This window comes from Maylandia zebra, linkage group LG3 (genome assembly GCF_041146795.1).
Source record: "Maylandia zebra isolate NMK-2024a linkage group LG3, Mzebra_GT3a, whole genome shotgun sequence".
Taxonomy (NCBI): domain Eukaryota; kingdom Metazoa; phylum Chordata; class Actinopteri; order Cichliformes; family Cichlidae; genus Maylandia; species Maylandia zebra.
The window spans coordinates 7,532,501-7,559,131 of record NC_135169.1 but is presented as its reverse complement, the minus strand read 5'-3'; the positions used below and the strand labels follow the sequence as shown (position 1 = coordinate 7,559,131).

Below are 26,631 nucleotides of genomic sequence, written 5' to 3'. Positions count from 1 at the left end.
CCACTTGATAAAAGTTAACGTAAGGATTCCTGATAGTTAGAGACAAATGCAATCGCATGGCAGGATGCTGTAAACAGACCAAACTTCAGTCAGGAGAACAACTGAGATAATCCTTCCACAATACGAGGTTAGTCATTAATATACTGCAACAACATGGGAATAGAGGTAATGGTGCAGAAGTGGAGGAAGCAAGAAGAATGAGTTGAGTAAAGTTTGACTTATCTGACTGTTTTGTTTTGCTTAATGCACCTTATAATCCAGTCCGCCTTATGTATGAAAACAGACCCCTTCATCGACAGTTCGCCTTATAATCCAAAAAATACAGTATTTTTTAACAGTAGTATTTGTACTTCTACTTAACTACAGAATGTGTGTACTTTTGCCACCTATAGTTTTACCAAAATATGCTCAAAATTAAACTGTTTTCCATCTTTGGAGATCAGGATCCTGGGTATTTAAGTGCATTTCTTGATCCCTTTTCTCCTGCCTGTCTCTTTGAACTATCTTAAGCCGTGAGTACTGATATTTCCATGTGCCTTTTATTTTATTGTGTGTTTACAAATGAAGTGGCCATTTGGTTTTAGGCCACAGCGCATGTGTCTGTCATGATCCAAGCAGGCAACCAGGGTTTTATTTTCAGACCATTAGAGACTGTTGTAATTAAGGTGTGCATGGGTGAGAGTGAGTGTGGGCCCACCATAGTGTTTAATTATCTAGTTTTATTTGGTATTAGAAATTGTAGTGAATGAACAGTAATGAATACCACTTCATCAGTGGTACATATTAAAATAACACTAAACCCAATTGAATTAACTTATTTCCTTTATTTTGTCCTGAAATAAAGTCAAACTGATGCATTTCAGATGAAATCCTTGTCTTGTGGTTTATGTACATAGTTCATATTTTGGGTTCTGAGCAGGTAATATCGTGAGTAACCTAAACTGTAGAGACCCAGGCCCCGCTCCCAATTACATGAGATGGCTGTGACACTTTTTATTTGGAGAACTGGAACCGCTTTAATTATGGTTGCAATACAGATATGACCGGGTCACGTCTCTCAGTGAAGAATTATCCTGAGCAAAACAGGATTTTTGGAGCACACAAAGAGACTGGACAGTGTGGAGTCACCTGACAGCACACACAGTACTCTGCTTTAAAGGGAACAGTACATACTGGGGAAGCATTAACAGAATCAAAACACTAAAATAAAATAACTGACAGACCTTTCTGCTCCTGGTGGGATAGTTTTGCAGTTGCAGCCTTTTAGCCTTCGCCTCTTAGTAAATCTGTCTCTGAATAAGAGAATATTTCAGAAGAACAGTGCTCATCCCTCCTCACAGAAACAATGCTGAGCAGCAGTGAAGCTGATCTGGAGGCTCACAGAATCCCAACACCTTACTGAGACGCTTCATTCTGGGTTTTAAGTTCATTTATCACCAGTCCGTGTTTGTGTTGTGTTAGCTGCAGTTTTTTGTATTTGTGATGAAAAACATGTTGGCTGTGTTCATGTGACTCATTCTGCCAGTTGGTGGTCTGTCTCAGAGAGATGGATCATGAGAGTACGTTCAGTTCAAAGGGAACATGAGGTTTCAGTACAGCTCATCGTGATGGCAGACTGTCACAGTGAACTCTTCAGAGGGAGCAGAAAACCTTCAGGTCCTCCAAAACATTTAACAAAGATGAAGATACAGCAGAGTTTAAAGGAAGTGCTTAGAAAATAAAGACCAGGAAGAGTCACATTTTCCAACATTTTCTGTAAACTCAGTAAAATGCACCAAACTGAGGCTGGTTCATGAACACAGACACACTCAGTTTAATCTGTCAGGTGTTCACAGATTAAATGTTCAGATTTAATAAATAAATGCATTCAATTTGAGTGTCTGACTGTAAAACTGGTCTCTGTGTCCTGCTGATAAATGTGGGCTCTGAGACAAACCCACTGCATGCAGATAATTTGTGTTTATGTGTCCTCAGTTTCCCAGCATGCCCCGGCTGTGGTGGTGGAGGTGAATGAGGGGGAAAGATCTGTCCTGCTTCCCTGTCAGTACTCAGGTTTTATACCTGAAGATGACCCCACAGTGATGTGGACTCGCTCTGATCTTGATCCCAAATCTGTCCATCTACGACGAGAAGGAGGAGACGATCTTACAGGGCAAAACCAGCGTTACAGCGGGCGCACATCAATGAGGTCTGATGCTCTGGACACTTTAGACTTCAGCCTCACTCTGAGAAAACCAACAAAGACTGACAGTGGCAACTACACCTGCTCCATCAGTGATGAGAGAGAAGAACTGCGACTGAGAGATATACAGCTGCAGGTCAAAGGTCAGTCAGAACTCTGGGTGGGTTAGAGACTCCACATGGAGCCTGTTATCTATGTGACATCTCAGAGTAAGAGGTCAAACTGAAGTTTTGTAAATTGTTGTGACTAACCTGAAAAACCAGCAGCAACATGTAGCTCAGAGCTAACCTCAGTGCAAACAGGATGTCTCTGCTACAACAGCTGCAGTCTTTACTGCATGTGCAGGGTTACACTCGCAACATTTACACACTGTACACAGTGGAGAGCATGAGCTCTCTAAGCCTCACTGCAGCTCACAGAGCAGCAGGAAGTGTCCTGATGTTGTACAGACTCAGACTGGAGGAGCTGCTATGAAACGCAGACAGAGCAGAGATGGTTCATCATGTTTCATCCAGCTGGTCCTGATGTCACTGAGACTCTCAGGTTAATAACTGCTGTTTTAGGATCCATCCATCCATCCATTCGCTCCCGCTTATCCTTTTCAGGTTCGCAGGGGGCGCTGGAGCCTATCCCAGCTGTCATAGGGCGAGAGGCAGGGTACACCCTGGACAAGTCGCCAGTCTGTCGCAGGGCCAACACACAGGGACAGACAACCATTCACACTCACATTCACTCGCACATTCACACCTAGTGCAAACTCCACACAGAAAGACCCCGGCCTGATGTTGGAATTGAACTCAGGACCTTCTTGCTGTGCGGCAACAGTGCTAACCACCGTGCCACCGTGCTGTTTTAGGATATGTAGTGTGAAGGAAACGGCTTCCAGGGCCTAATCCGTGGATCGGCTTCCTCCGAGGCGTGGGCGTCTATCAGCAGAGATTGTCCCTTAGTCTGTAACACAGTCAAATATATTCTCAAGTAACATTCAAGCATGCCTTTCAGCGTGTTAGTACAAGCTCGGGAGCAGCTTGGGAGAACAAGAAAACAGAGACTGCTTCAGATTGTCTTCCCAAATCGACTCAACTTTATTCTCAAGTACAACAGTTTATATAGAGGGTAAAATTCATGAGACAGCAGATTCTCAGTTTAAACCAGTACAGACCAAGATAAGGCAGCGTCTTCCTGCCCTTGGGTGAAGAAGCACCCTTTGTATAGTTTATCAGTTCAGCTACAATTATGATTATCTCAGCGACATATTTTCAAGGCACGAAATAAAGAGTTCTTTCATTAGTGAATTCTGAAACAAACCATCTGGCCTTCAACAGGCGTCTCCTAAGAGATTTAGAAACTAATGTAGCTGAGGGAGTGATCTCTGTGGTATTTCAACCTTGTACCAGCCTGTGATTCTCACACATCAATTCTTGGGTCAAAGAGAAAAATAACTAAAACAAAGGGGCCTTATTGAATGACAGAGTTTTCCTGTATAATGTCACTATAAAACAATATCCAGTAAATGCTCCCATGGTACTAAAATACCTAACATAGTGTAAATCATAGCGGGGTTCAGGTAACAGCGAGGGGACTGCAGAGTTAATGGCATAAAACTGTAGGACTGATGTTTATATTTTGATATTGTTCTGCTTAAGTTTTTATCTGTTACATTTATCAACCATCATCTCAGACAGCTGCTGCCTGACGGAAACACTTGAAATAGTTTCGATAGACTTTCCTGTAAGTTCATTATACACAAACAAAGCATTTACTCATTTGAGAGACATTTGTAAAAAACTAAATAGAAAGCATCTTTTTCAGTGGACTGGCTGTCCCAGAGAAAGATCCAGTGAATATTTTATGAAACCATTCAAGAGTAAAAGCAAAAGATCCCAGACACCCTCTCTACTTCTAAGGTTAGACTCCAAACTTTCCTTTTTTGATAGAGATTATAGTTTTTACGCTTATAGGGCTATAGATAGAAACAATATCAATCTGGCCAATGGTAGAGATTTTGACTATAGCTCAATGGCAACTAAAGAGTCAAGTATAAGTCAATTAAGTACCGTATCTACATTTCTTTCATGTATGCTGTCCAATAGAGGTTGAACCGTTTGAAGTCCGGCATCACTTGTGTCACTGCTCTGACTGCTGGTGGTTGAGACAGAAAATGTATCTGTTAGACTTGGAGAGGAGGACTCTTCCACATGTTGCTTCAGGACAGTCAAATCTGAGGGTGACAAATAAAAATATTACAATATAAGGTATCTACAATCAAAAACACAACACAACAAAGATGCCATTTATGCACACAGGGCCAGTAAACTGCACGCTTTGATTAAAGTATACTTTCTCCCAGGAGAACAGATGGTTATCTTGTATTTTATTATGGTAATATACAATTTACATACCACAAGGTGTGAGTGTCACATAGTGTGTTAGGTGTGAGCAGTCGCGCAGCTTCTTGGATGATTGTGTTTCCAGGATGTCTGAAATGCATGTGATAAATCCAACTTACTGTTGAGCCATGAAAACAGCATTTTGTGATTGTTACCACAGGATATTAGACAAATTAAAAATGTTTATTTAAGAGTAACTGTACAAATCAAATCCTTCAAAATCTATCAGAGCATATTTACTTACCTTCAGCTGTATAGATGACAAAACACACCTCTTTGCCTGCTGCAAGTGCAGGAAAGACATCCTCATCCACCTCTATACCCTGCTCATCCGTGACTTTCAGTGCTGCATTTTCTGGTGTGAGAAACTTCTGCTGCACTGAAGTAAAATCATCACTCGGTTAATAACAACATTATCATTTCCTCTTTAATGACTTAGTACAAACCATAACTTACCTGCTCTCACAAAATCTGTGAAGCTGACTTCTTCCAATTTTGCATATTTCTTTGTCTCTCTGTGTTTTACTTTTATCAACATCTTGGCCACCCACGAAAAAAAAGACCTTTACTAATGTGAAACACAACACAAGAAGAAGAGGTTGTATATGGTAACTTTATGTAAACTGTGTATAACTTAATCAATAAACACTTTCTTACATTGAGCTAGCCTGTCCACACTAAATATTGCTTAAAATCTATTTAGCTAGGCTGGTTTAGCAGACTATGTGACCGCATGTTTGCTGTGTCCTTGTCTTTACAGTTCTGGAGACAGGGTTGTGTGCCTATCTCAGTGTGCAGCAGGACTAACTAACTGATGTTAATGGTACCTCAACATCTCATCAGTGCAGGCTGCACCTCTCGTTGGTTAAATACGGCCATTACCATGAGTCTAAACAGAATATTACTGTAGTTAGCTAACGTTAAATTAAACGTTGGTGTTAAAATTAAGAAATAGAAATAAACGTTTTCATTGACAACATGAAATGTGTATCTTAAAATACAGTAAGATAAGTTAGTTAGCTAACTTTTGACTAGCTTTAGCCTAGCTGCTATCTCCAAATCAGCACAACATACAGAAAACACATGTAGTGCTAGTTAGTTAACTTTATATTTTACTTGTGCATCCATGTAACTGAATATATATATATAAATAACATCACTACACTCTCAGAAAATCCCAAAGTAAATAAAGTATTTTTACCTCCTACATGTCGGAGTCCAAGAAAGAAACACAGATAGGCGCGGTAACAGTCGACAGACAAACAACACCAGCAATGTGTTGAATTAGACTCCTTAGCACCCAGTGAATGAACACCTAAATATTACACCACTTTAGAGTACTCCCCAACACTGACTGTAGTATAAGGTGAAAAATAAACTCCAGGATATTTAACTCCAGAGATTTGCTGTGTAGATACTCAGCCGTGCTTCAGTTACCATCAGTGTGACTGCTGCTGCTTCTACACCTGATACTGTGGTTTATTGTCCTCTCAGACCACCAGGTGGAGGTGGAGGTGGAGGAAGGCTCAGAGTCTGTCATTCTGCCCTGCAAAACTACAGCTGACCTGCCTCAGGACACGAGAGTGGAGTGGACTCACTCTGACCCTGAACTGATGGTGGTTCATGTGTATCCAAACAAAAGTAACCACCTGGATGACCAGGACAGTTTTTACAGAGACCGAACAAAGATGAACGAAGACCTGCTGAGAACTGGAGACCTCAGTCTGACCCTGAAAAACCCCACAAAGAGAGACAGTGGAGGATACATCTGCACCATCTACAGGGACAAAGACATCCTGAGACACAAAGTAGTGCTGCAGGTCAAAGGTCAGAGATGTAGAAAAACACCAGGTGTTAGTGGAGGAAATTGAGGTCAATGTTCAGCAGTCATGTTGATATTGTTTTATGTTTCTCCACAGAACCATTTCCATCCTGGGCCACAGCTCTCCTGGTTCTCCTGGTTCTTCTTGTTATTTCTGGAGGTCTCATATATTATTTCCGGCACTATTTCATGTCAGGTGAGTGTCTCCTACTACACTACCCATAATGCCGATGGTCAGCAGGTGTCCTCTGGTGGCTCCTTGACTGTGGCTCACACAAACTTGTTCCAGAAGCTGAAAGAGTTGAGAGTTACAAACAGCTGATACAGAGAGCTGAAGAGAAACTTCCAGGTTTGTTCCAGAAGTCAGAAAACCTCCTTCAGACTCAGTCATTGATCAGTGAAACAGCTCCACAACATGACTTTACTAAACAGTGTGTGTGCTTCACTGCATTGATCTGACACAGAGGCTGAATGTGTACTTTATTTATGCACGTAAAAGTCTCACTGGGATTAAAATCTCTTTTACAAGAGAGACCAGCGGAGGGCAGCAGAAGTTACAATGAAAACAACCAATACAACTGAACAGAAACGTGAATAATATATAATAACTTTACATTATGTTGTAGAAAACCAAGTATAATGTCAGCAGAAATGGTGACCTTTCTGTGGAAGTCCACGCCAAAGTTTTCTATGTGAAGAAAACTCCTCATTTACACAAACAAACTGGAATCTATCAGATGTGATTCAAACCACTGCAGTAAATTCCCTTTAATAACTCTGGTGTGTTCTAGTGTTTGTAGTAAAATGTTGTGCAGATGTGATTCAAACCACTGCAGTAAATTTCCTTTAATAACTCTGGTGTGTTTGCAGTAAACTGTTGTGGTCTACACTGAGGTCTAACAGGACAAGCACAGAAATAAGTCCTCTGTAACAGGTCATAAGGAGAACATTAGTAACCTTTACTACAGCTCATGTTGTGCTTTGTTGTCCTCTCAGTCCCCTGGGTGGGGGTGGATTCAGGGGTGGAGTCTGTCCAGCTGACCTTAAAAACCACAGTTTGTCTGCCTAAAGATGCTAAAGTGGAGTGGAAGGATGCAAACAACAGGAAGGTCCACGTGTATGAGAACGGCTCTGACCAGCCTGAAGAACAGGACGATAAATACAAGAACCGAACAAAGATGAAGAGAAACTTGCTGGAACCTGGAGACCTCAGTCTGACCCTGAAACACCCCACAGATGGAGACAACTCCACCTACACCTGCACCGTCTACAGCAGGGAGGGAAACATCATGATGGAGAAACAAGTGGAGCTGAAAGTCAGAGGTCAGTGCTGTAGATACAGGTCAAAGGTCAGAGGTCAGACTCATGATGGTGGTTCAGTCTCAGTGGCTCCATCCAATAATGTTACAGTGTTAGCATGTCTGATGTTTGTGGCTGTTTTGGTTTTTATTTGATTTCCTCCCAAATGTAAAAGCTTCAGCAGATGAACTGTAGGAGCAAAGTTCATGTGTGAGACTTCATCTGAAAGGTAACATCTTCTAGTTTCTGAACATGTGTTTGTTTAGCATGTGGCTGAAACACAGGCTAAGCTAAGTCAGCTCAAATCTCAGTAACAACCTTCTTTGGTCCTCATCTATGATCAGTCATATCTGAGTCACAATAACTAGAAGATGATTTCTAGCAGAAGTGTGAACATCTCCACATCCTTTCTCCATGTTATCATCCAAAGCTGTGTGAAGTTTCAGAGCTCTGCAGCTAACAGAGACTTTCAGTTTGCTGCTCTCTTCCTCTGACAGCTCCATTCTTAGGGAGCGTTAGTTCTCTGTTTCACTTTATTCCACTTATTCAGTCTGATGTTCTCTGATCTGTTTCTCTTGTTTAGTGTCTTAAATGCTGCCAGTGCCTCTCTTTGCTGTAACCAACCTTTCTCTTTATTTCTGAGCTTTTTAAGGACTTTAACTGATGCATCAACCTTTGAAAATGGAAAGAAATCAGTCAGATTCATGGCTGCATCACAGTGTCACATGTAGTTCTCCACATCAGCTGGATTATATCTATAGCAGCAAACAGCAGCTGATGCACAAATCTTTGTCTGTGTGAATAAAGTTGGATCAGTTCAAACAGTTTGTTGCTCTGCTTGAAAGCAGCAGTTTTTCTAATGCACCACCTTCATGTTTCCTTCATATTTGAATCCCCTTGTAGATGCTGACAGGTAACCATGTCACACAGAGCTCAAGCCTTTGAATCCAGCTGTGACTGTTGATTTTCTATTGAATGGACTTTTTCAAATCCAGCTGTAGGCCTGTGTTTGTGAGCTCATTAACAGCTGTTTGTTTAGAGAGACGTGGTCCTCACAGGACAGCCACTACAAACATATGATTTTATAGAATATGATGCATTACTGCAGATTCAACACAATAGAAAGGATTTGAAATGAGCTCAGCCTTAAACATGTGCAGCAGTAATATTGATCCACAGACACTGATGGGAACATTTTTCTGCACAATAAGTACTTTGACTTTTCATACTTTATGTACAATTTGCCAGTACTGCAGTTTTGTGTGTAGTGAGGTGTTTTCATGGTGTTTTCTTGGTGCTTTTACTAAAGGAAGCTTCTATCAAATTCTTCCACATGTTGTCAAACTGAGCTGTGTGATGAAGTGAGTGTGACAGAAACACTCAGACTGTGTTTCTCTGCTTCATCAAGTCAAATCTGGTCCTCAGAGACTGAATAAAGTCCTGTCCCACTAACAGCAGCTCCAACAGTCTGTTCACTGCTTTCTTCCTGTCAGTCTTCATCTTTCTGCTGCGTCTCCTCTTCACACTGACCACTTTCTATCTAACAGTGAGCTCCCAGTGAAGCAGCAGCATTCAGCCTGTTAGAGTCAACACAAATGTCTCCATCCAAGCTCATGTTGTGCTTTGTTGTCCTCTCAGCCCCCCAGGTGGAGGTGGATTCAGGGGTGGAGTCTGTCCAGCTGCCCTTCAACACCACACTTCACCTGCCTGAAGACGCTAAAGTGGAGTGGACGAATGGATACACGAAGGTCCACGTGTATGAGAACGGCTCTGACCAGCCTGAAGAACAGCACCAGTTTTACAGAGACCGAACGAAGATGAATGAAGACCTGCTGAAAACTGGAGACCTCAGTCTGACCCTGAAACACCCCACAGATGGAGACAACAGGACCTACACCTGCACCGTCTACAGCAGGGAGGGAAACATCCTGCTGAAGAGACAAGTGGAGCTGAAAGTCAGAGGTCAGTGCTGTAGATACAGGTCAAAGGTCAGAGGTCATGCAGGAGTTTATTCTCTAAAAGCTTTTAGTTTGAATCTATTTTCAGTTCATTCAAATAAAATAAATTCTTTGATGTTTTGATCTAAAAGCCAAAAATGTCAGGCGGAGCAACTGTGTGTTTAAATGAACTAAGAAGAGCATTAAAATGATCCTACCTTCAAAATAAAAGCCTCTGGCATGATGTGAGTTTGGATCAAATCAATAGTTTTGTTAGTTTAGTCCAAATCAATGTAAATGTATAAATATCAATAGTTTTAAAGCTGCTGAGATCATTCAAACACTTTGATCCAGTCATTTGGATGTTGTCACATGTCAGGGTGGAGCAGCCATAAATACGAGGCTTTTATTGTGAAAATGCTGAGTGTGATGATCCAGAGGAGCCCATGGGGTGTTTGTGGCTGGATGCAAAGGTTTGTAGCTCTCCTTGTAAAGAGAAACAGCTTGAAGCTACAGAGGAGCGTCTGCAGAAGAAGACAGGGGAAAGAGGAAGAAGCTGAGGCCGCTGGAGAAAAGACAGGAAAAGGAAATCAGCTTCATTTGTTGGAGGCCGTTTGTTCATCACACTGAAATATTCCCACTTTAGAGACAGGAAACAAAGTGAAGTGTGGATTGATGTTTGTCTCCATGATTTGGGCCCTGGAGTCATTTCTTCATCTCCCACTTTAAGACATATTAATGTCAGCCTCACACGTCCCACAGTGGACACATTTCTATTTCTAGATGATATTTGGAGGATGGTCATGTGTTTCTCTGCTGTCACAGCTCTTTGTGATATTTGAGCGCAGCTGTAATGTTTGTGTGGTTAAAGCCACCAGACTCCACTGACAAAAACTCTCATTTTAGCCGGAGAACACGGGGCTGCTGTGGGACTTTGTGTTTGCAAAGGTTTCTATTGGAGGCATGTTGGCCTTTATTATATAGGTGCAGAGAGTAGACAGGAAAGTGGGGAGAGAGTGAGGGACACACAGGCACCTGTAGTAAGCCCCGCCTTCAGCCCACCTGCTCAGCCAGGTGAGCTATAGCGCTGCTTTAACATGTTGGTGTGATTGAGAGTGAATGAAAGTGAGTGATGGAGGCAGCAGGAAACTAACAGGCTGTTTGTTCTGAGAGGTCACATGACTGTTGTTCTCAGCAGAGTCTGATGATTTGATGAGACCATGAGAGCGGCTTCAGTTCCTCATCAGAAAGAGTCTGACAGAAGCTCCTCCCTCTGTACCCCAGTAGACTTCTATTAGACTGCTCCAGATTCCTGAGAGTTCACACAGAAAACTTTACAAACAGCCAAAGAAAAACTATTGAAAAGCTTCAAGATCACAAAGAGCTCTTTGTGACCCATGCAGACCCTCAGAAAGGAAGCGTTTGTGTCCACTGACATGTTAGAGTGCTTTTAATTTGAAATTCACACAGGAAATGATGTGTTTCCATAAAGAGTGTAGTGCAGTAAGTTTAAGAGAGCAGGGCCAAAACAGACTGATGGATTATTGTGACATCACTGTTTGATTCTTCTATTCAACTGAAGAAGAAGAAGAAAAGTTCTCTTCAGTTGGTGAGGTCAAAGGTTAAAGGTCAGACTCGGGTTCATCTTTGGTCAGTTTACAACACAGGTGTTCAGACAGGTGGGAAAGCAGTGGGTGGAAGAAAAGAGAGGATGTGGAGGAGAAATGAGGAGCACAGGAAGGAGAGAGGAGAGGAGGTCATAGAGAGAGATCACTAAATGATCTCTGGAGAGCCAAAACACTCCTTCAAACAGTCCCAGACTTTACTCAGTTAAACTTCAGGATGACTGGAAGACTGTTCCTGTATGCTGTGTGGTGGGTGAGGTGCTGAGTGGGGATAAATCACAGTCTGGTTCTTGAGGTGGTCCTGACCTTGAAATGCTCTGATTCCTCGGTGTGAACAGGCAGCTTCTGCAGGTGTGGTGCTAAAGCTCCATCTGGGTGGAGTCACAGGTGTTAGCTGGTGAACAGCTGAGTCTGTAGGCTCTATGGCTGTATCCACATTCAGGGTCTGCAGCCTTAAAGGCCTCATTTTAAGGCCGATTACATCACAGCAACGCGACAAAGGCTGTCCCAATTCAAAGGCTGCTCGAAATGCGGCCCTCAAATGCGTCCTTCATTTTCCTGAATTTTAAGGATGTGGCGGTGTAGACTTCGTGGCCCAACATATCCCAGAATGCATAGCGCGGCGGTGGCGTGGATGATTTTGCCGGGGAAAAAAAAGGCAGACGAAGGGCACCCGAAGAGTAAACTTTTAAAAGTAAGTACTGAATATTATGTTTAATAATGAAGAACATTTAAACATTACTGTTCGCCACATGTCGGCAAAGTTATGTGACATTAGCGATGTTTGTACTAACTTGGTTTTAAAGCCTTTCAAATATACGCCGTTCAATAGTCGACCTTCATCAATGTGATGATTTTATGGATATTAAAAGTAAGCACTGAGACAAATTTAGTAATGCCAACATATTAAAAGAACAATATTTGTCTATTATACATAATACATATACAGTGTCAAAGGAACCTGTCTTTGAGTGAAGATTTAAGGTGACAGGAAATATAAATAAATGCAGCTTGAATCTTTACTGCAGCTCAGTGTTTGAAACAGACTTCATTCACTGCGTTAATAACTAATGATGATTGAAATAATAACTTTAATATTGGCCATATTATATTTACATTACCAAAGTAAGATGACTTTAGTCTCATGAACAACATTAGCTAACTGTTATTTACTAGCTAATCTTAAAATGACTGTTCAGCACAGAAATGAAGCCCAACAATCATGTTTCACAGTCCCGTGGTCTCAGCCTCAGATACTCATCAAATCAAAGTTCATGTAGAAACAAACAAACAAATGAACAAAAGATTTTCTCCTTCATTTCTGTCAAATAACGCTGTATGAAACGTTTCCACCCTGGGCAGCGCGACGGAGGCTAGACCGTCCCATTTCACAAGCCCCTCACTTCCGGCCTTAGCGGTCTTTGAGTACGCGGCCCTTGTGGATCGTTAAGGCTGCGTACTTTAAGGCTGCAGACCCTGGATTGGGATACAGCCTATATCTGGTGCTGCACTCTCTGCTGGTTGTAGCTGCTGCTCTACACACTGCTGTGTCCTTCAGAGTCCTCCTCAAACACGGTTTTCTGTTCTGGTTAAACACCTCTGCTGCAGCTTCAAAACGACTCAGTCTTTTGCGTTTCTTCTATGTTCTTGTTTATTCTGTTATGTCTTTTGTTTAGGTTTGCTATGTATTGGGGTTTTGTTTGATGCCTGCCTGTGTTCCCTCTGTCTGTTCATGGTGTCACTGTGTCTGCTCGTGAGTCTGTCTGTTAAGTTCAGTGTCTTGTCTGGTCCTCTATGTCTGTTTCCTGTTTTTTTCTGAAGGTCCTTGTCTCATGTGAGTGTGTTCAGTTTACGTTTCCCGTGTCTCGTCAGCTCTGATTTCTCCCAGGTGTGTTCCCCTCCTGTCTCCCATCCCTTGATTACTGCTCTTTGTATTTAAGCCCCGTGTTCTCCTGCCTGTTGCCGGTTCGTCTGCATTAATTCCCTGTGTGTTTCTATGTTTCCCTTGGTCTCCAGTTAGAGCTTCAGCTGCCTGCATCTTGGGTCCTCATTAAATTTCACATGGCTCATCCCTCGAGCCTTGACAATGAGAAGCTCTAAAGTGAAGATTTCTCTTCTTGAATCTCTCTGCTCCTCATGAAGGAGCTTTTTTACTGTTTTAAAAAAAGTGTGCGTCCCTTTGTCCACTTTGACAGACAGCTGACAGCTTCAATCATCATTAATACTCATAAAAAAATAATGTTTAAAAAGCATTAAAGCAGAAGAACAGGAAGTCCTGCAGACCAACACAGTTTAGTGTCTTAAAGGCTGCCAGTGCCTCTCTTTGCTGTAACCAACCTTTCTCTTTATTTCTGAGCTTTTTAAGGACTTTAACCTTTGAAAATGGAAAGAAATCAGTCAGATTCATGGCTGCATCACAGTGTCACATGTAGTTCTCCACATCAGCTGGATTATATCTATAGCAGCAAACAGACTGAAAGCTGTGGACAGTTTCTGTGGCTGGATTATTTCATATGTGTTTGTAGGAGTTTCACTTTCAGAACACAAAGTTTGGAGTAAAGTATTAAAATGAGTTCCTCAGGTCTGTGACGCACACTTTACTGCAAACTGTACAAAATTTAAAACCTAAAAGTGTAAATAAATATGGAGATGTTGTGATTGTTGCTTTGAGGAGAGTTCATGACTTTGGACATTGAGGGGAAGATGTTATCAGAACGAGCGTTTAATCGGCTCAAAGCTGAGTGTTTAGAGTCGAGCTCCACATATTTCTTCTCATCAGTTCATTTATTTGCAAACAAGTTTCCTGTACTTACGTGTAATTTGCAGCAACAAGTCAGGTTTCTGCAGGAAACAATGAAACAAGAACCCTGTACTTGCTGGGCTGTGGGCCGTATCGTGGAGTCTTAATCTGGTTGAACTTCAGGTATTTTATAGGAAAGATGCAAATTGTCTGTGAATCATTTTCAGTATCGTAGCAGCCGAAGTCATTACTGAGTAAGTTCTGCTTCAGTCATTTTCTGCACACTGGACGTTTCACTGTTTCACTGTTCAGCTGTCTTTACATGTTACCTATAAAATGAACACAGTGATAAACACACTGATACTTTGATCCGTACGATCAAACTGTGGAGAGCACAGGCATCATGTGAGCTTATAAACATGGAGACGAGCTGTTCATTCAACTTGAAACAGAAGAACATGAAACAATCCATCAGCATCCACAACAACACTCACACTCAGAACAAGTTTCTTTTCTGTTCACTTTGTAAAATGTCTTTTACTTTGTGAGCAAGAGTCCAAAAACTTGCTCAGACTGTCAGCAGATTTTCACAGAGTCGTCCCAACTAGTAGAAAAGCACCAAAGCTTTCAGCTTCTCCAGTGATCTCCACCTGTGCAGACACACATGGAGGTTTCCAGCACTCATTAATACATGTGGCCTCTTACTGTTAGGACCAATAATTCATTTAGGTTTGATGAACGTCGGCCTGAATCCACCTCCCACCACCAGGAGCTGAATAAGCAGTTATAGATGTAAATAAATCTGCTTCTTTATCATCTGAGACCCAAAAAGTGGAACGTACAGAGCTAAAATCATGTGTTTGATTTTTGGCTTTTACAAACAAGCCATTACTACCACACTTCCTGGCCACTTCATTAGGTCCACCTTGTTAGTAATGGGCTGGAGCCCTTTTTCCTTCAGAGCTGCTTCATTCTTTGTAGTACAGTTTTAACAAGGACACATTTTCACCATGGTAACATGATAGTGTTACACAGTTACTGCACACGTGTCATCTCCACATCATGATGCAAATATCCACTTCCACCACAGCCACAGCTGCTCTATTGGATCCAGACTTGGTGGATTTGAATCCAGTGAAGTGATTTTCATGTTTGAAGAACTGCTTTGAGATGATGTCAGATTTGCTTCTCCTGCTAGAAACATCCACACCAACCAGGTATTTTCACACAGAGCTGCTGCTCACTGGACAGCTTCTCTTCTTTGGACCATTGTCAGTGAACCCTGGAGGAGGCTGTGGTCAAATCCCAGCACATCAGAACAAGCGTGCCCTGTTCAGTCATTTCAATGAGCTTTCTTACAAGGATCCATGTGCAAGTGACATGAAGCTGCAACAGTTTTACAAGCTGTGTTACAAAATGAATGTCACAGAGCAAACTTGGATATAACACTATAAGTCTTTGCTCTTTGTTTCCTTAGTGCAGCTGTAATGATCTCTGGTTACTGTGGGCCCATTAAAAAGTGTGGACGTGTCATTTCCACAGAACATTTCACAGACAGTAAGATAGAAGCATAACTTCATAAATATAGTGTTTTAAATGCACATGCTGGAGCTCACAGTGATGCTGCTGTGTGACAGGGTTGTGTTGTTCACACTGTCATACTTGGTTGTCTTGGCGACAGACTTTCTGGTGTCTCTTCATAATAACTGGTACCTGTGGGTCACATGATCAGGGCTGGTCACTCAAAGAAGAAAGAAACATTCAATTCAAACTGTTTACTCAGTTTGATTCTTTTAGTGCTTTAGTTTATTTCACTAACCTGATGCTGCGACTACAGACACAATCATTTTGTCCTCTTTAATGGTTTCGTAGATTCCCAGTAGCTCGACAGAAAGGCTGCTTTCAGTGCTCCACATAATATGAACCAGTAAGCAGCTGTGTGGATAGTATATGGTTCAGACTGGGACTGTGGTCAGATAGGACGAAGAGCGCTTTCATTAAAATGACATCATCTGAGTGGAAAATACTCACGTGACTCAGATGTGTAACAGGAAGTGTGGACTGTGATGTCATCAGACAGAAACAGTCATTCAGTAATAAAGTGATTTAATATTCAACAACAGGAAAATAACATCAGACATGTTTGGTTTCATTCAGTGTTGCAGCTTCAGCTCATTAAGGCTAAAGTTCACTTTTTAAACTGTAAACTTAATAAAAGCAAACTGAAAGTATTGTAACATTTAGAACAAACACATGTTTGTATATAAACTGAGCCCAGCAGGAGAAGCTGAACACATCCACAGCTGTGAGGGACACTGGTGCTGTGACTGATTAAACACATCAAACACATCTGTGGACTCAATCTGTCAGTATTATTTGTCATATTTGAAACAGCTTAAAAACAGTGCTGTGTTAGAGCTGTGCTGTCATGTCTGATTGTATTTAAGGTCCAATCATGTACTTGTGTATGTGTAACTAAGCAACCACGTGGGCGGAGCTTCAGCTCTGAACATTTTAGAGCATCAGCTGATAAAAACACTGAGACAGGAAGGATTTGAAGTCTTCTACGCTCTTTATTCTTGCTTGTGCAGAGTTTGTGGCTGCAAAGCGACCGTCAACAACAACTGCTTCCTCTGCTGACAGGAAGTGACATCATCCCACCTGAGGCTTTGATTCAAACAATAAAAGAACTAAACTGCTGAGTAGAGCAAAGATGGGTTTACTAAAACAGAGGATCAGATGTCAGGTCAGGTAATGTCTTCATTTAATCCAGTAACAAACCAAAGGTTCCAGGTTTGAGCTTCTTGAAGTCCTGTTATTAAGTCTGTTCATCATTTTCATTCATTTGATAACTTCTACCAATAACAACCAATTATTTTCAAGCTGAGAGATTTAGTGTGAAAACCAGAAGCAGGAAATGATGCTGTGCAGTATATTTGTGGAAAACAATGATGAGGCTAAAGTCAAGATCACACACACGTAAAAATAAACACAACATTTGTGTGTAAACACAGCAGGTGGAACATTTATTTGATGCTTTAGCTGCTACTTGTGATACTAAATGTTTGCAGTCGTGCTTCATGGTTACTGAACGTAAAACAACACAAACCCTGCTGATTGTTGGTTTGTGTGTTATTTGTGTTGTGTTCAGGTGACTATAGAAAGACTAATGACACAAATATTATGGATGGACACGTTTCCTGGGCTGCTTCAGGTTTTCCATACAAACACTTGATGTTTGGTAGTTCCAGGTCCAACATGGTGCATGGATATATCCAGCGTCCCTCTTCTGCACGTTTGCTGTTCATCAGTCTCAGCCTTCCTCTCTGTCTTTGTCCTGTAGACTCCTCAGCCTGAGCTGTCCCTGTCACCCACTCATTTCCATCCTTTCTATTCTGCTCACTTGTTCAAATCTTCTACTCTGCCACCTCCAGGTCGCCTCCTGTCGTTGTGTCATGTCTCCATCATCACAGCCTCACTAGGCTGTAAAGCTTCATGTTGACTGTAGCTGCTGTCCTCCTGTCACAGATCACAGCTGATACATGTGTGCACCCACTCCATCCTGCTATACTGTCACTTCACCTCTTTGGGACTTTGCTGCTTTGTATGGAGGACTTCATGTCTTTAAACTGATCCACCATCACCACCTCCACTCCTTCATCTTCACTGTCGTGTCTCCAGCTTCTTCACACACACTCTTCTCTTCAGAGCATACCTCCACCTGTCCAGGCTCTCTTCCACCCACCTGCTTCCTGCTCTCACTACAGATCACAATGTCCTCAGCAAACAGAGCTGCTGAGACTCCTGCCTGAGCTCATCTGCCAGCCTGTCCATCAGCACTGCTAACAAGAAGGGCTCAGAGTGGATTTCTGATGTAATCCCAGCCCCAGCAGGAACCCATCTTTCCCTGCTGCTGCAAACCTTCCCACTGTCTCTCTGTCCTCATACATGTACTGCACCAACCATTGTTTGCATGCACACAGAAACAGTGCAGCTCCTCCTGACCTTCTCTGCACATCTGAAGTGCTTGTTCTTGTCATGAAGCTGCTGCTCACACGTCACTCTTCCAGCTTCTCAACACACTCTTTCCATGTCAGCACATTTCCACCTCTATCTGTCATCACACTAACCTGCTGTAATCCTTTCAGCTGGAGCTTCTTTGTAGACACGTCCCTACATTGCAGCCTGACTACAATGCAGACAGTCGGCTACAGTGTGGCTGGATTTCCTTTCTTAGCGTGCTTTGCTATAAAATAGCCAACAAGGCCTCACGTGACATCAGTCAGTGAGAGTTTCACTGCTGCAACAGCTCTGTTCACTCACACTTATTAATATTAATGCTCATTACAAATGTTACAGCAGCTGATGCACAAATCTTTGTCTGTGTGAATAAAGTTGGATCAGTTCAAACAGTTTGTTGCTCTGCTTGAAAGCAGCAGTTTTTCTAATGCACCACCTTCATGTTTCCTTCATATTTGAATCCCCCTGTAGATGCTGACAGGTAACCATGTCACACAGAGCTCAAGCCTTTGAATCCAGCTGTGACTGTTGATTTTCTATTGAATGGACTTTTTCAAATCCAGCTGTAGGCCTGTGTTTGTGAGCTCATTAACAGCTGTTTGTTTAGAGAGACGTGGTCCTCACAGGACAGCCACTACAAACATATGATTTTATAGAATATGATGCATTACTGCAGATTCAACACAATAGAAAGGATTTGAAATGAGCTCAGCCTTAAACATGTGCAGCAGTAATATTGATCCACAGACACTGATGGGAACATTTTTCTGCACAATAAGTACTTTGACTTTTCATACTTTATGTACAATTTGCCAGTACTGCAGTTTTGTGTGTAGTGAGGTGTTTTCATGGTGTTTTCTTGGTGCTTTTACTAAAGGAAGGCTTGTATCAAATTCTTCCACATGTTGTCAAACTGAGCTGTGTGATGAAGTGAGTGTGACAGAAACACTCAGACTGTGTTTCTCTGCTTCATCAAGTCAAATCTGGTCCTCAGAGACTGAATAAAGTCCTGTCCCACTAACAGCAGCTCCAACAGTCTGTTCACTGCTTTCTTCCTGTCAGTCTTCATCTTTCTGCTGCGTCTCCTCTTCACACTGACCACTTTCTATCTAACAGTGAGCTCCCAGTGAAGCAGCAGCATTCAGCCTGTTAGAGTCAACACAAATGTCTCCATCCAAGCTCATGTTGTGCTTTGTTGTCCTCTCAGTCCCCCAGGTGGAGGTGGATTCAGGGGTGGAGTCTGTCCAGCTGCCCTTCAACACCACACTTCACCTGCCTGAAGACGCTAAAGTGGAGTGGAAGATCAGTGATGATGATAAGGTCCACGTGTATGAGAACGGCTCTGACCAGCCTCACAAACAGCACCAGGATTACAGAGACCGAACGAAGATGAATGAAGACCTGCTGAAAACTGGAGACCTCAGTCTGACCCTGAAACACCCCACAGACTGGGACAACTACACCTACACCTGCACCGTCTACAGCAGGGAGGGAAACATCCTGCTGAAGAGAAAGGTGGAGCTGAAAGTCAGAGGTCAGTGCTGTAGACACAGGTCAAAGGTCAGAGGTCATGCAGGAGTTTATTCTCTAAAAGCTTTTAGTTTGAATCTATTTTCAGTTCATTCAAATAAAATAAATTCTTTGATGTTTTGATCTAAAAGCCAAAAATGTCAGGCGGAGCAACTGTGTGTTTAAATGAACTAAGAAGAGCATTAAAATGATCCTACCTTCAAAATAAAAGCCTCTGGCATGATGTGAGTTTGGATCAAATCAATAGTTTTGTTAGTTTAGTCCAAATCAGTGTAAATGTATAAATATCAATAGTTTTAAAGCTGCTGAGATCATTCAAACACTTTGATCCAGTCATTTGGATGTTGTCACATGTCAGGGTGGAGCAGCCATAAATACGAGGCTTTTATTGTGAAAATGCTGAGTGTGATGATCCAGAGGAGCCCATGGGGTGTTTGTGGCTGGATGCAAAGGTTTGTAGCTCTCCTTGTAAAGAGAAACAGCTTGAAGCTACAGAGGAGCGTCTGCAGAAGAAGACAGGGGAAAGAGGAAGAAGCTGAGGCCGCTGGAGAAAAGACAGGAAAAGGAAATCAGCTTCATTTGTTGGAGGCCGTTTGTTCATCACACTGAAATATTCCCACTTTAGAGACAGGAAACAAAGTGAAGTGTGGATTGATGTTTGTCTCCATGATTTGGGCCCTGGAGTCATTTCTTCATCTCCCACTTTAAGACATATTAATGTCAGCCTCACACGTCCCACAGTGGACACATTTCTATTTCTAGATGATATTTGGAGGATGGTCATGTGTTTCTCTGCTGTCACAGCTCTTTGTGATATTTGAGCGCAGCTGTAATGTTTGTGTGGTTAAAGCCACCAGACTCCACTGACAAAAACTCTCATTTTAGCCGGAGAACACGGGGCTGCTGTGGGACTTTGTGTTTGCAAAGGTTTCTATTGGAGGCATGTTTGCCTTTATTATATAGGTGCAGAGAGTAGACAGGAAAGTGGGGAGAGAGTGAGGGACACACAGGCACCTGTAGTAAGCCCCGCCTTCAGCCCACCTGCTCAGCCAGGTGAGCTATAGCGCTGCTTTAACATGTTGGTGTGATTGAGAGTGAATGAAAGTGAGTGATGGAGGCAGCAGGAAACTAACAGGCTGTTTGTTCTGAGAGGTCACATGACTGTTGTTCTCAGCAGAGTCTGATGATTTGATGAGACCATGAGAGCGGCTTCAGTTCCTCATCAGAAAGAGTCTGACAGAAGCTCCTCCCTCTGTACCCCAGTAGACTTCTATTAGACTGCTCCAGATTCCTGAGAGTTCACACAGAAAACTTTACAAACAGCCAAAGAAAAACTATTGAAAAGCTTCAAGATCACAAAGAGCTCTTTCACAGCACATATGAGCCATTAAGAAGTGCACATTTGTGTTTCCCACAGTCCATCATCCAATAATATCAAAGGACAAACTGTGAGGTAAAAAGCCTTCAGCTCTTTTTGAAGGAAGCAAAAAGACTTTGGTCCTGAGAGATGGTTCAAAACACAACTCAGACCTACCAAAGTATTATTTGTGCCAAACACATGAAGCCTTCAACTTTGTATGTGTCCAGTCAGTGTGGCAATAGAAGTCACTGTGAGGATTTTCAATGTGCTGTCAAAGAGCATCCAAACAATCAGGTGAGGATGAAGAGAATTAGTGTGGATGGACAGAAAATCCATATCCAGTGTGATTTAGGAGCAGCTCATATATAATGAGTGAAATGAAAGAAGAGCACAGACAGGAAGAACATGAGTGAGCAGACATTTTGGAGCTGCTGATCCACACAGGGCTGGATGGAAGGAGTGGGAGTCCATGATGGCTCAAAGTCTCTGATCTAACTGTTCCTGAGCCTCTCCCCCTGCCTCCTCTTTGGATCTTCTCCTCCTCTTCTTCCTTATCTGCCTCCTCCACCACTGCTCTCTCCTCCCTCATCTCCTCCTCAGCTGAACTGAAGTCAGGGCTGTAACATGAGGAAACGTGCAGAAATGACTGAGTCAGCATGTTGTTGAAGTGAGTTGAGTGATGGTGAGCAGATTAGATGTGCGAGCCTCCCTGTAGAGAAAAGCAGATCTTCTCCAGAGTTTCCCACCTCATGTTTTCCTGTGTCACAGCTGATTGTCACATCCTGGCTGTCACTAAATGAGTGGTCCAAAGGTGGAAGGAGGAGCACAGTTAGATTGTTCACCTCCTAACCTGTGAAATCAATCAGCTGAATGAAAAACACTGTGATCCTATGAGCTGCTATCAGGGCTGCTCCATTCTCAGGATTCTCATCTGGATGACTGAAGCAGATTATTGATGAAGTCAGCAAACAGCTTTCAAAATGGCTCTTTTTCCAGGGGAACTCCCTGAAATGTAAATCTCATTGGAATGAAGAAGAAGTCCAAAGGCGTGGTTAGGCCCAGACTTGTGGCTGTTTTCAATGTAAAGCCCATGTTGCAGGCAGCTGCTGCTCCTTACTGGCCCACAGCCTCCACTGATGGATGTGTCAGCTCACTTGTACTGTAGCCACGGGGAGAGCGATGGTGAAGCTGACAACCAGAGGTGTAGCGCTATTTGTTGAAGTAGCCCAGCTGTGCCATGGAAGCACAAGTTTCCAGAGATGATTGGACTGTGAGCAGAAATGATCCATGTTGGACTGAATTGAAGAACAGATCATAAAGTCCTCTGTGTGCCCAGCCCGTCTGTCTGAGCATCTTCATCAGTGTGCAGCTGATCTACAGCTAATGTGCTGATTGATGAGCAGCCTGTTCATGGTGATGATGAGAAACAGATTGGATTCAAAGCACAAATGAGTGAAAAAGGAGCAGCAGCCATGATAGAGCGAGTCCTCTGCTGACAGAAATAGTGGAGTGAAGGATTTGTGCAGCGTTTCTCTGTGAAAACAGCTGATTCAGATCAATGAGAGGAGGATGAAGGAGAAGCAGCATGTTTCTGATAGAAGCATCACTGCTGTGCTACAAACTGCTGGGACTGTGTGTGTGTGACGGCTCAGCTGGAGGCAGGATTGGTCCAGAGGAGAGCTGCTTTATTCCAGACTAACTCTTCTAGAAAGCTGACATCTGTGTGGAACAGCTGACCTGCACCATGTGGAAAAGAACAGCAACATGATTCAGCGTCAGATCCCGACACATCCACGGATTCATCCCGTTACAGGAACTGTGCCACACGTGGCCTCTGTTTGTTCTGCATCGATGCTGCAGGGATTTCTTCAAGTCACTATAATATAGTGTCAGATGGACACATGAAGCTAACACGGCACATCTTTGTGAGTCTGCAGCATGTTGACACACATGTCAGTGTTGTACAGATCTGAGAGCAGCACAAACAAACTCCATCAAAGTGATTTGTGCTGTTGCAGAGCTGTGTGACTGCATTTGTCTTCATTATGGACACATTTCTACAAATGGGACTAAACATGTGACCCTCTGCACATCCATGGCTCAACAGTGCACCCATTGGCTGGATGCAGCTTGTATTGTGGCTCCTCCCCCTTAGCTTCAGGTCAGTTTAGCTGTGTTTCCTCCAAATCCCAGAATTCCTGAGGAGCAGGAATATGTGGGGCTGGGCTCTAAACACTCAGGGTGAGGACTGAGTGAAGAGCTACAGGACAAAGTTTCAGCGCTGCGCTCACAGCTTTGAGACGTCCAATCAGCAACTGGTCCTGATAACATCTCCCCTCTCATTCCACATACATGAAGACTGCTAGAAGCAGCTATCAGCCACATCAGGCTCACATCATGCTTGCTATTAAACATGCTGCAGTCTGCAGTAAACTCCCTGCCACAAAGCTTTGAGTCTCCTCCAAATGCACCTGTAACAAGGTCACCTGCAGAAATAACTGTGTCCACGGGCAGAGTCACCAACACTCTGCACCAGAGCTAAACCTGCTTTGGAGCTAAAAAGCTGCTGTCAGGGTTTCCTGCAGAGCTTCAAATGTGGAGACTGAAAGCTGTGGACAGTTTCTGTGGCTGGATTATTTCATATGTGTTTGTTTCACTTTCAAAGGAAAGTGTTGGAATAAATCAGGTGTGTGACGCACACTTTACTGCAGATTGTTCTCAATGTAACACAAAAAGCAATCAAAATGTGATTGATCCTGATGTGCTTGTTGCTTCTAGCAGTGTTGATGTATTTGCACAGAGAGGGGGAGATGTTATCAGAGTGTGTAAGTGATCAGATCTGATGCTGAATCATGTTCATGTACAGTCAGCTGATCCTCACAGTTCAGTTTGTAATCATGCAGCTCTCCTCTGATAAATCCTGAGCTCCACCTGAGTCTCAGTCCTCAGGACCTCACACAGTCCCAGCAGCTTCTATCAGCAGAGTTCTCCCTGATATCACAAACATATTGATCCTCCTTCAGCCTCCTCTCATTCATCTGTTTCCACAGAGAAACTCATCAGTGAAACCTGAGCTTACTGTGGATTATTCTGGTGGCTCCATCACTCTCTGCCTCACACGCCCTCATCTGCTGCTTTCCTCTGATTGGCTGCTCTGACAGAGTCATGATTGGCTGCATGTTTGTATATAAAGCAGCACGTTGCTGGTAGATCAGCCATCAGCTCATGTTTGTGACTGCAGCATGGCACCAGTTTGCTCCTCGTGTTTCAGTCCCAGACTGACCTGCAGCTCTTTAGTAAATTCAGACAGCAGCTTTGTAACTGTTAGTAAATCTGACCATGAATATCATTATGACACCTCTGACCACTCATTCTGTCTTTATTGGCTTTCATACATGAAACACGCTTAAAGTCACCATTGAATCTAAACTGGATGAAAGCAGCTGTGAGTCACTGCAGCAGCTCTGTGCCAACAACCAACCAACACCTGGGTGGAGTCCCAGTTGAAGCTGAGAGATACTCAGAGACAGAAGCAGCTGTATGGAAGCGTTCTACAGGACGGCTGACACAAAGCTGATGTTACTGATGTCTCCTAGATAGATCTCATGGACCAAAGGCTCTCTGTGTCATCTCGGCTCCAGCTGAACTAAACTGAGAGGGAATTTGGGCTTTCAGGGAGGGGTGAAGGCAGAGCGCTGTAAAGGAAAGGGCTGTGATTGGTTCAGAACACGTCAATGAGAAGAAAGGAAAGCTTCAGAGCAACATGAATGAAACAAAGTGTTTTGATGACGACTGAAAGCCAAAACTGTCCCTGAAATCAGAATCCAGTTCATCTCCAGCCCCGTCAGCAGTTCCAGCTGCAGTGCTGTTACAATAATAGTCATCACTTCTAGTTTCACAGCAGCAAACTGGGAACATTCAGCGTCTCAAAGATTGACCTGTTAGCACCTGCAGACATTGTTGAGCTGGCTCTGCTGATCTTGTCTTCATTTCTCCACTATTTGGAGAAGCTTCAGCAGGATCCACAGTCAGAGTCAAAGTGGAGTTCTAGCATGGACGTGACGCTTCAAGAAGCTTCAGACAGACAGTGTTCTCCAAAAGTTCTGCTCTAAAAGGAAACTTTGAGCTGTGATTGTTGTAGTCAGAAGGATGGAGGCTGGATCTTTGATGAGTGCTTGCACACAGGCTGTCTTTAAGTATTCTGGGACACAGCCAGAGGACAGACGAGTGTTCATTATTGGAAGCAGCCGAGGGGCAGGGACATCCCAAACTTCACTCAGGAACTTTGGAGGAATCATATCTACACAGCTTGATGAGCGTTTCAGTTGTGCCACAGTCCTTCAAAGCTCCTCCACAGAGACTGGCACAAAAGAAGATCAGATATGGTGGCTGGGGTCGGGGACATCAAGAAAAGGATCAGGAGCTGCTGTTTTGGATTTCCTCTCATTCATTTGATCCTTCAGAAAGTTTAGAAAGTGGAGACGTTCCTCACTCGATGCCGTAATCTGATGAAAACTTGCAGGATTTCAAAGACGCTCCACTGAGCTCCAAAGAGCTCCAAAGAGCTCTGGGCTGTGCTTATTAGAATGAATTAACGGAGAGAAATAGCCGGCCCTCACCTCCTTCACCTGTTCATTGAAAGCAGTCGTTCATGCTTTCATTTCTTGATGACGCAGCTGAAGATTCACCTTCTTCCGTCTCCTTTCTGCCCTCCGGCATTGTCTTTTCAGACTGTGAATGTCTTTGTGGATCCAGGGCAGCGAGCGAGCACCACGTTTAGTCCTGATCTTAAAGGTGCAGTTGAATCTAAAGTGGATGTACAAAGGAGGTTCAGATCATTCAGAGTGTTTGTGTGAGGGAGGAGGAACACCAGTGGTGGTAGAAACACTGATGAACATGTTTCTCCTGCTTCCTCATGAAAAGAGCGTCAGCGTACTGACACAGCTGCTTTTGCCTGATCACTTGGAAAAATGATCTCAAACAGAATCCATCAATGATCAGAGAGAAACACATCAGCTCAAAGCCTGGAGTTCATACTGAAGCCCACAGTTATATGTAGGCCAACAACACGCTGTTTGAAACCAATGAATTTACTGTACTGAGGAACTCAAATGAGTCAGTAAGATCATCAACATGGATCTTAAAATCAGCAGCTCAGATCATGTGATCACACATAAGAACCATGGAGCAGGAAACATCTGAGAGTTCAGCTCCAACTCTGATGGAGTCTTAGGAGGGCGGAGATACCTGCACAGATAGGAGCTGTTTCACACTTTAACAAGCAGTACCTCCAAACTACACCCTTCATCTTCCTTAATAGGGGAGCATTTGAAGCCAAAGCTCCACCCACCCAGCCACTTCCTCTGGGCTGACTGAAACAATCATATGTGGGGTCAGAGTTCACAGACTAGACAGTCCTCTCCAGATTTCATCCTGTTTCTGTTCAAAACATCAAATCAAGCTGATGGGAAGTTGTAGAATCCTTCAGAATAAAAGCCTGACTATTCAGAGCTCCAACATTAAGAAGAGCAAAGTGAACCAAGGTGGGTGGAGGCAGCAGAGAAACTGTAGGGTGGAGCTGAATGCTTCATCAGTGGGATGATGCAGCAGATTTCCTCCACCTTGCACAAACTGTCCTGTTAGTTATTATGACTGGAACATCCAAAATGTCTCCAGAGGCTCCGAGTCCAGCTGAACATGTATTAGTGTTTAGAGTGGAACTGAGG

At 43.1% G+C, this 26,631-nt stretch overlaps 2 protein-coding genes and 1 long non-coding RNA gene across 3 annotated transcripts in view; 2 read left to right on the top strand and 1 right to left on the bottom strand.

The window, feature by feature from the left end:
• LOC112431854 (uncharacterized) overlaps positions 1 to 26,631 on the top strand; it is a 179,889-nt gene that overhangs the window by 95,170 nt on the left and 58,088 nt on the right. The window lies entirely within an intron of this gene.
• LOC112432761 (butyrophilin-like protein 2) lies at positions 1,535 to 8,284 on the top strand. The gene is made up of 5 exons (XM_076877632.1): positions 1,535 to 2,325; positions 6,067 to 6,399; positions 6,492 to 6,590; positions 7,391 to 7,717; positions 8,277 to 8,284. The coding sequence occupies exons 1-5, from the start codon at positions 1,917 to 1,919 to the stop codon at positions 8,282 to 8,284; spliced, it is 1,176 nt and encodes a 391-aa protein (XP_076733747.1). The 5' UTR covers positions 1,535 to 1,916.
• Positions 3,310 to 4,941, bottom strand: LOC143414555 (uncharacterized). The gene is made up of 3 exons (XR_013095186.1): positions 4,817 to 4,941; positions 4,585 to 4,662; positions 3,310 to 4,403 (listed from the first exon to the last, which is right to left on the bottom strand). It is a non-coding gene; the product is annotated as an uncharacterized LOC143414555 (long non-coding RNA).

What these genes read in the sequence shown, in the direction of transcription:
- LOC112432761 (XM_076877632.1), top strand. Translation starts at nt 1,917, where the DNA reads ATGTGGGCTCTGAGACAAACCCACTGCATGCAGATAATTTGTGTTTAT. An exon ending in TATACAGCTGCAGGTCAAAG is followed by an intron (nt 2,326 to 6,066) that starts GTCAGTCAGAAC and finishes TTGTCCTCTCAG; the next exon opens with ACCACCAGGTGGAGGTGGAG. An exon ending in CCGGCACTATTTCATGTCAG is followed by an intron (nt 6,591 to 7,390) that starts GTGAGTGTCTCC and finishes TTGTCCTCTCAG; the next exon opens with TCCCCTGGGTGGGGGTGGAT.